General features: G+C 46.6%; 1 protein-coding gene across 1 annotated transcript in view; it reads right to left on the minus strand.

The window, feature by feature from the left end:
- Nucleotides 1–361: 361 nt before the first annotated feature.
- Nucleotides 362–9,686, minus strand: part of LOC121711991 (mitogen-activated protein kinase-binding protein 1-like) — a 24,179-nt gene continuing 14,854 nt past the window's right edge. Inside the window, exons 17-29 of the mRNA XM_042095893.1 lie at nucleotides 9,462–9,573; nucleotides 9,186–9,249; nucleotides 8,616–8,726; nucleotides 8,010–8,212; nucleotides 7,825–7,862; nucleotides 7,442–7,654; nucleotides 6,535–6,796; nucleotides 4,154–4,282; nucleotides 3,681–3,762; nucleotides 2,647–2,930; nucleotides 1,630–2,175; nucleotides 867–952; nucleotides 362–586 (exon numbers count right to left, since the gene is read on the minus strand). Coding sequence (XP_041951827.1) covers nucleotides 362–586; nucleotides 867–952; nucleotides 1,630–2,175; nucleotides 2,647–2,930; nucleotides 3,681–3,762; nucleotides 4,154–4,282; nucleotides 6,535–6,796; nucleotides 7,442–7,654; nucleotides 7,825–7,862; nucleotides 8,010–8,212; nucleotides 8,616–8,726; nucleotides 9,186–9,249; nucleotides 9,462–9,573 — 2,355 coding nt within the window. The remainder of the gene's footprint in view (nucleotides 587–866; nucleotides 953–1,629; nucleotides 2,176–2,646; nucleotides 2,931–3,680; nucleotides 3,763–4,153; nucleotides 4,283–6,534; nucleotides 6,797–7,441; nucleotides 7,655–7,824; nucleotides 7,863–8,009; nucleotides 8,213–8,615; nucleotides 8,727–9,185; nucleotides 9,250–9,461; nucleotides 9,574–9,686) is intronic.

A 9,686-nucleotide genomic window follows, 5' to 3' on the forward strand; every position in this document is an offset into this window, starting at 1 on the left:
GTACATCCATTCATAAAAAACACTTCAGTCACCATTTAAGTCAGAACAACAGAACAAACACTCAGGACCTTCTCTAAAGTCAACATGTGCAAAATAGAAGTGGTGCAATACAGCTTTCACATTTTCATAGCTCTCTACACAGTCCATGCTATTGTGTGTGTACATACTGTAGTAGTGTATGTATGTATGTCTGTGTATGTCAGTGTGTCTGTATGTAAGTGTGTCTGTATGTCAGTGTGTCTGTATGTAAGTGCACTTATATTAGCACTGTGTGTGTGTGTCTGTGTGTGTGTGTGTGTGTGTGTGTGTGTGTGTGTGTGTGTGTGTGTGTGTGTGTGTGTGTGAGAGCGAGAGCGAGAGATCAGACCTTGCTCACCAGTCGCTGTTCCACAGATTTTAGCAGCAGCTGAGAGTATTGCTCCAGCAGAGCCAGGGCCACCCCCCCTCCCCCTGCCTGTCCCTCCCCCACCCTGGGCGGTGTTGCTGGGACACAGTCGACCATGGAGCGCACTCGGCCCAATGCCTCCCCCAGCACACGCTCCATCTCCTCCTGCTCAGCACCCCCAAGGCAGCCCCCGCCATTCACCTGCCCGCGGAGACAACACACACACACACACACACACACACACACACACACACACACACACACACACACACAGAGTTGCATTAGTGTATGACTATAGACACACACACACACACAAAATCACCAACCCTCTCCATCTACCTGCCAGGGGTGGACAACATGCAAGCATGGGTGACACAGTGTAAAGAATACAACCATTGGTGGATTGGTGGACGTGCATAGATTGAGGAAAATAAAGGGCTACAGATAAGGCCGAAACGTATGGAGTCTGCATCCTGCTCACCATCTTGTAGAGCTGCATGGTCCTCTCCACCGTCCTCTGGAGCTCTCCTGCAGCCTCCCGGCACGTCTCCACACTGACTGCTGTGCCTGGAACACAACAGAACACGACAGAACGCTCTTGAGCAATGATACGGTACAGTCTCAAGCAGTAATGACAAGTCAATGATACTGAGGGCCTCCAGCTGCACCTCAGTCCTCGAACGTTAGAGCCAATACTGTGTCCCTGTACTTACATGATGAGTGGGAGGATATCATTTGAGCAAACACATATTAGGTTATAGAAAAGAGGACGAGAGAGGAGAAAACAGAGGAAGGCAGATAGGAAAACAGAGAGAGAGAGAGATTGAGAGAGATTGAGACAGAGAGAGAGAAAGAGAGAAGTGCCCTGACACACCAAGCTTGAGCCTCAGCTTCAGTTTCCTCACCTGTGGAGTGGCTGGACACACTGGAGCACACAGGGTTAAGAGCAGAGTGGCAAACAGGCCACGAGGCAGAAGAGCAGCAGGGAGGGAGAGATGAGTGCTCGTGAGGAAGATGATAAGGAGGAGGAAGATGATGGTTATGAGGAAGATGGTGAGAAGGAGGAAGATGATAGTCATGAGGAAGATGATGGTGAGAAGGAGGAAGATGATAGTCATGAGGAAGATGATGGTGAGAAGGAGGAAGATGATAGTCATAAGGAAGATGATGATGAGGAGGAAGATATTGCAGCGGCACAGTTGCCATGATGATGGAGGACGAACGACGGTGGCGGCGAAGCCCACCTGCGCTGGACGAGTCCTCGGTGACCACGGAGAACGCCTGCACGGCCATGAGAGGCCGCTCCTTCCCACAATCCTCCACTCGCTTCCCCACAAACATTTGCTCCTTGTTGTCCGGAAACGCCTGGCTGAGCTGATTCATCAGGCCCTCTCTGCTCCCGTACAGTGCATACTCCTGAGCCTCCTTGTGATTGGCTGAGAGAGCATGGGTGCTCAGCCTATCAAAGCTGGTCCCCTCCACAGAGAGGCGGGCCCTCAATGGTGCCTTGGCAGGGCTCCCCAAGCTGGGCTCCAGGACTCCGGGGGACCCAAGGCCAGCCTCGGCTGAGCCACTGCCCAGGTTGAGGCCCTCTCCGACGGACACGGAGCGGCAGACCTTGGCCTTGGAGCTGGTGGTGGGGCTCATGTAGGAGCGGGACCTCCAGGATTGGGGTGGGGAGGAGGGCGTGCTGACGGAGGTCACCGAGGGCGACGGGGTGCGCTGAGGGGAGGAGGGTGGAGCGAGCTGGAGGTCTCTCCTCAGGCGAGACGGCGTGGTGGCTCTCCGACCTGCACACACACACACACACACACCACAGAACACAGAGAACCAGCTCAGGATCATGGATACCCACACACTCTGACCTGCTCCCATAAGCGCTCGTGCTTAGAACGCTAGAATTCTTCCTCTACCTTAGAACTCTAACTCTATCTCTCTTTGTGGAACCCCTTTGACTGCCTTTTCTGTATCAGCTTTTCAGACCTTTAGACGTTACTGTCCAAACACACCCAACTTATTTGGTTTCATGGAGAGAAGTTCATTCAGGTTTTTAAAACAACAATATACACAAAAAACAAGTAGTTGTATACGGCACCACATAAAGTGTTTATTTTTGTTTAAGTCACTTTAAGTTGAATTACAAATTAAAAGAACAAAAAGAAAGAAATGGTTGGGTGCCCATGCCATCTATCTGTCTATCTATCTATCTATCTATCTATCTATCACACACCAAAGCCCCATAGAGAATAAAGGAGTCATACGGCAGAGAGATGCACCATCTCCAGACAGGTTCTGAGCGGAGAGGGACTTCTGCATCAGCGGCGGGGCCCGGGCACTGGGCGCCATGACCCTGGTTGCGCATGCCCCTGGGGTCCTCCTGCGCATGGGCACGGCGGCCCTGCCCGCACTGCCCCTCTCTAGGTCCTGGGCGTCGGAGCTCCTGTACTGGCCCTCGTCTGTCAGCAGGGGGCGCACACTGGAGACTAGGGACCGCTCGCCAACACTCTGACACTCATCCTTCCGTCGCGGGATGCGGGAGTGACTCCTAGAACAAAGAGGGAACACTCGTGAGAACGGTTCTCGTGTGGCAGACGGTTCTCTTGATGAGAACGTTCTACAGATCTTGGTTCTATGGTTCTCTTGATTCACTTCTAGGGTTCTTTTGATTAGAGGGTAACAAGGGAGAGTGACTCCTGGAAGAGGGGGATGTCAAGGGGGAAGGTCAGAAGGGTGTCTTGATGAGAAAGACTCCACGGGGAGCAGGTTCTTGTGAGACAAAACAGTGAGACAAAATGCCACAGGACAAAGTGGTCCAGGAGAGAGAATTGGTTCACAGCAGGGATTGAGGGACCAATGTTCTGGTCAGTGGCGCTTCCAGAGCCAAGGGACTTATTAAGCACAGTCAGGACAGAACAGGATTAGACACCATAGTTGGCCATCCACTGACACAGCCATGGCCACTTGGCATGCAGTAGAACCAGGGCACGATCAGGACACTTGTGCTTGTCTCTAGGAGACAGACATAGAGACTTTGTGTCTGGTTGGTAGGGTTAGCAACAGGCTCAAGAGCTGCCTCTGACGTTGACATGGGGTAATAGAATAAAAGACTGTAAGACGGTGGATTATCCAACCGAGTACTGAAACACACACACACAAACACAAACACACACACACACACACACACACACATACACACTAATCCTATGTGTACTGGTGAGAGGAAAAGGAATAAGATAAGAGAATGCACACACACACACACACACACACACACACACACACACACACACACACATACCAGGCGGTGTGCCCCTGAGCTAGGAAGCGAGCAGAGATGGTGGTCCTCTGCAGTGGTCTGTGTAGAGTTCTCCCAAGGCTTCCTAGAAGTAAACAACAATAACAACAACACATGCATCAGTACAGCAACACAGTTAAGACACAAGAACACAATCAATACATTTATTTCTGTCACCCTGTCAAGTTACATGTTAAATGTCAAATACTGATCATTGCCCTAGTGACCTATTTGGGCTCATCAAGTTGTGTAAGCTGTGCAAGGGGAAGTAAGATGTGAGTCTTGCAATGATTTACAATTCACAATACACTCGAAAAACGATGACCTTTATACTAATAAAAGAGAAATTATAAGAGCCTTGGAGTATGAACCCTCTTTTTACTTTTGTGGACATAAAACAGAAAAAATGTGAAGTGCAATATAGCATTATATGTGACTCTTATATGTGACCACATCTACTCCTGATGCTGGCATACCAGTGCTGCTTCTGAGGTCTGATAGCGTCTCAAACTGAGCATCTTCATCTTCCTCATCCTCTTCCTCTGTATTGTCATCCGTGTGGATGTCATCCGTGTCTGTGCTGAGGCCCTCCAGGCTTTCAGAGTCTACAACAGGGATGTGGAAAGGGTGTGTCATTAAAGGGTGTGTTTTTGTGTGTGTGTGTGTGTGTGTGTGTGTGTGTGTGTGTGTGTGTGTGTGTGTGTGTGTGTTGTATGTGCATGCATGTGCATGTGAATACAGGCTTTTTCTGAACAAGTAGTTACAGGAACATACACTCTTAAAACGAAAGTGTTAAAACAACACAACTTGCGTTGTTTTTAACTAGGGCTGTCAAAATAACTGATTAATTTCGATTAATTAATTTGAGAAAAAATAACTGATTAAAAAAATTAGTGCAAATTAATCGATTCCGTATGACCTTTGACCCCGAGCCGTTCTAGTCAGCAAAATTTAGACTGTAAAATGAAGGAGAGAGAAGAAAATGTGCTGCCTGGATCATTGATTGGAACATTTACTTTTAAAAAACGGCCTGATGGTGTTGATTGACAAAATAAAGTGTTGAAAATAAAGTCCTCTGCAATGTCTGCAGCAAGGAATTTGCATATCACCGGAGTTCATCAACTCTATAGTCGCACATCAATGCAAAGAAATAAGTGTTGACATTGAGGGGAGTGTTAATTTAGTGTCATTGTAGGTTATATCTGTGGCCTGAAATGCCTTGTATGTGAAAAAAAACTTCTTCCTGAAGCACTTTTGAATTTATTTCCTCAGCATATTAGGTCATATCATAGATTATTATGGCAATTATTTGAACAGTGAAAATAATAATAAAAGAGTCTTTGAACTTTAATGTCACTAATGCTGATTATTCAATGATACATTTGAATTTAAATATTTAAAATACTTTCAGAGCAAAAATTATATATGCGATTCATTTAGATTAATTAATCACAGAGTATGTAATTAATTAGATTAAATTTTTTAATCGATTGACAGCCCTATTTTTAACACATCTCTGTGTCCAGATAGGGACAACACATTTGTTGAACGTAGTTATAGGAACAGTCCACATTTATACAGTTCTATTAACTACTCTCCCCAAAACTGGTTTTGCTATTTGCATTCGCAATGGCCACGTGATCATAGCAACTGGTTGCCCATTCAATTGCAAATTGCCCATTCAACTTGGGTTGAAAGTGGGCGTGACTTATTAGTTGGACCAATCATGTAGACCTAGGTCACTAAGGGTTCCTACTGTACTGTATGCGGAAAAGGGAAAAGACCCTACCCTGAAGTAGGAGCTGAAAGAGTTATAGGAACTGCGGTCAGAGGAACTTAAAAATCCCCAAATTGGTCCAGTCGGAACACAAGAAAAATAGGGTTCTAGGAACGTTATGTTCTAGGAACTACAAAAAATCCCTCAGGTGGGTAAGAGACTGAGGCGGACAGAGTACACAGCTTCATTACTTGAGTAAAAGTACAGATACCCTTTGCTAAATTTTACTCAAGTACAAGTAAAAGTACAACAGTCAGATGTCTACTTAAGTAAAAGTACTGAAGTACTTGTTTTTAAAAGTACTTGAGTATCAAGAGTACAAGAGTACATTTTCTAAATATTGCATTACTACTGCTACAGTGCTTACATTTATGTACAGAAACGTCCTACATGGAGTTATGAAAAATGTTAATGTTAATACCTTGGAGAATGTAAGAGGAATTGAAAGTAAAATCAAGTAATTTTCATATTTTTACCATGTTGCCAGGGAAGGGCAGTATTTCTAATACATGTATATAAAATACGTATTTCAAATACAAAATACTATTTTGTAATTGAAACACTTGAAGCGAAAACTATCATTAACTTGTTCAGAAAATTGAAATAGTCTGGCGAGGTGGGGCCACGGGTTGGCACATTCCCGGGATGGACCTGTTGCGTCTTCATCCATTGTTTCGTCCATGGTTTCATCTCTTATCTAAATCTGACCATGGAGTTGACTTTGGCGGAAAGCTGAAGGTGATTGCTGATAGACTGTCCTTGTGGCGCCTGCACAATCCAATCACGTTTGAGAGGGGAAACAACAAATTGAGGGTTTCCGAGATCCCTCACGGTTATGGATAGAAATGTAGTGGAGTAAAGAGTACTTATATTTGCCTCTCAAATGTACTTGAGTCGTCATGAGTAAGTCATGAGTACTCCCCAAAAATGATACTCGAGTAAAGTACAGATCCCTCAAAATTGTACTCAAGTACTGTACTCAAGTAAATGTACTCCGTTACTGTCCGGCTCTGGTAAGGGACTTATGTCTGTTGTCTGTATACATCTAACGCTACCATTAGCCTGCTAGCGGTATCTCACCGAGGTTCCTGTGGTCGGGGCTGGACACGCCGCTGCAGTAGCCCAGGGACCCTGCGCTGTCCGGGCTGCGGCTGTGGGACCCCCGGGAGTCCTGCGAGTCCTGGCTGTACCTGTGGCCCGCCCTCACCTGGAACTCGCTGCTGCCGCCCCACTGCTGCTCAGGGTAGAGGACCACGCCCTCGGGTTCAGGGGTCAGGGCAGGGGCCAACCAGGCGGAGTGGGGCCGTGGCCTGCGCCTCTTCACACGGCCCCCCGGGGGATCCTAAGGAGCAGAGGGAGGAAATGAGAGAGAGACAGAGGAGGAGGAGGAGGAAGAGAGGAGAGGAGAGGGAGAAAGAGGAGGAGGTGGAAGAAGAGAAGAGAAGGAGAAAAAGGAGGAGGAGGAGAAGGAGGAGGAAGAGAGGAGAGGGAGAAAAAGGAGGAGGAGGAGGAGAAGGAGGAGGAAGAGAGGAGAGGGAGAAAAAGGAGGAGGAGGAGGAGGAGGAAGAGAGGAGAGGGAGAAAAAGGAGGAGCAGGAGGAGGTTGACCTAGGGCGATCGAGGTATGATATGATATCTCCAGTATGCTGTGCTTAAACTTAATTTTAGACAATTGATTGTTTTACAGGAACATGATCAAGTCATTATTCAACATCAAAACATGAAGCAAAGGTGACTGTTAATAGTACTTTTACATTTACATTGTGAACAGGAAGGCATTAGGATTTGTTCCCAGGGAAACAATGCATGACTATCAGTCTTCCTGTCTTGTCCTGTGAGTATGGTTTAGGACCACTAGGGGGCAGTATTTTACATAGGAACTTTACACTGAAGACAAAAAATGGCATTGAAGTGTGAGGGATGACCACACTGGTCCTGATGCTGAGTTCATAGCAAGGCCTGTAAGGCACCAGACATGCTGAGCTCACCACTGCCCCCTTCTGGATGGAAGTACAGCGCTGGGGCTCCGGGCTGTTCTCCTCTGGGTCAATTTTGGACAGCAGGTCCAGCTGCCTCAGCTCCATCATGGACTGGACCACCAGCTCCACGGAGCTGACCCGACAGGACCAGCGCCGACGGGGACGGGCTTGGGCCTCGACCGGACCAGCAGACTGGGGAGGATTGTCAGCCCCTGTTTGGACCTGTGGACAAGAGAGGGGGAAGTCGTGGTATAGTATAATTAATCAGTGTGCGTGTGTGTGTGTTGTGTGTGTGTGTGTGTGTGTGTGTGTGTGTGTGTGTGTGTGTCTGTCTGTCTGTATGTAATGTCTCTTTGTGTGTGTGTGTGAGGGTTTTAGAGGAAAACACAGACCTGGACGGGCTCCCACTCAGCAACAACATCTGAAGCTCCTGAAAGGCAGAGAGAACAAGTGAACACCTATTTGATTGTGTGAGTATGTGTTTACCTGTTTACGCAAGTGGGTGCATTTGTTTTTGTGTGTGTGTGTGTGTGTGTGTGTGTGTGTGTGTGTGTGTGTGTGCCCACATGCAACTTACCCATGTCTTCCCCTACACTGCTCTCAGAGGTAGTATGTTGCAGGGCATCTCTCTGATTATTGAGTTCCTCTTCCCTTGCCTCTTCTCCCTGATACAACTTCATCTCTTCATCATCAACCTCTTCTTCCTCCTCCTCTTCCTCCTCCTTCTCACTGTCTGTGTCCTGATAACCAATCAGTGATGGAGCCCTGTGCAGCTCTTTCCTACACACACACACACACAAAGACACACACGCATACAAACACACATAGTTAATAATTACCGTAGTACTTGATAGTAAGAAGATGTCTGATCTATTTGATATAAAACATTTCTTGATAGAAAGACCATTTATTGACAACCTTTAAGACAGAACCAAGCTGCTAAGACTGGCTGTGTAGTGACTGCAGATGTCTTGCTTGTTGTGTAACTACAAATATAATTATTCTGTATTCAATTCTATATCGTAACTATTGTATAACTATTCTGGATCTCTAGCCTGCTGTGTACGTGGGATCTTTGGCCAACTGCGTTTGTCCTGCCAGCCTGCATGGTTTTGTACCTAATCCTAATTCCTCGCTGTCCTGTTGAAGTGTATCTAGTGCACCTGCCAGGTGGTGTACGTACTTGACTCTGGGATTCTTGCCCATGGTGCCAGTCTGTGCCTTCTTGCGCAGTGCCATGTGTTCCCGCATGTTGAGGGTCAACTCAGGGGCCAGACGCCACACAAAGACGCAGCTGCAGAGACAACGATAACAGCAATAATAACCATTAATAATAAACGTTTACATTTACATTCACTCCTATTCATTTAGCAGACATTTTATCCAAAGCGACTTACAAAGTGAGGATTAACATTAAAGCTACAATTCAGCTAGGGCCTTTGATAATAATAAAGACACAATAGATACTACTATGCTGAGGAGGCCTTGGGTAACACACACTATAACAATGAATTCTACCAACAGAGGATGAGAGAGCAGAAGTTGAAGTAGTCAAGTGTATCAAAGGACATAGTGGTATCTCTTCACAAGGGAGAATGTGACATGAGAAGCCTAAAAGGCATAGGCATGGGGGCATGATGAGAGAGGAAAGGAGAGAGAGAAAGCACAGAGAAATGGAGGAAGGAGAAAGGAATCCTCTGGCAGTAAAGGTGAGAGTCAGATGGGGTTGTATTTGTGTCTGTCACTGCCTTACCTGTCTCCAGACACAGAGATCAGATGCCTGCAGTCACTGGTGAACTTTATGCCTGTTACAATTTCTGTAGGGAGTGAAGTAGATGGTAGAGAGAGAGAGAGGGAGAGAGAGGGAGAGAATGTGAGATATACTTGAATAAATGAATAAAATGAATTAAATTAAATTAATAAATGTATATGTGTATGTAGCTGTGATGTAGTCCATGTTCCCTGGAGCCCTTAAGACTAGCCTCCTGTGCCACACCTGCTGCTAGGCAGTAGCCTGGGCGACAGTTACCTGAGTGACCAAACATGGTGGCCACGCACTCTCCTGAGTGGAAGTCGTACAGGCAGATGTTCTTATCAGAGCAGCTTGTGGCCACATAGAGTCCTGAAGGGTCAGTTTGGACCTGTGGATCACATACACACACACACACACACACACACACACACACACACACACACACACACACACACACACACACACACACACATACATACACACACACACACATACAAACTA

The sequence above is a fragment of the Alosa sapidissima genome, chromosome 6 (genome assembly GCF_018492685.1).
Source record: "Alosa sapidissima isolate fAloSap1 chromosome 6, fAloSap1.pri, whole genome shotgun sequence".
NCBI classification, from domain to species: Eukaryota; Metazoa; Chordata; class Actinopteri; order Clupeiformes; family Clupeidae; genus Alosa; species Alosa sapidissima.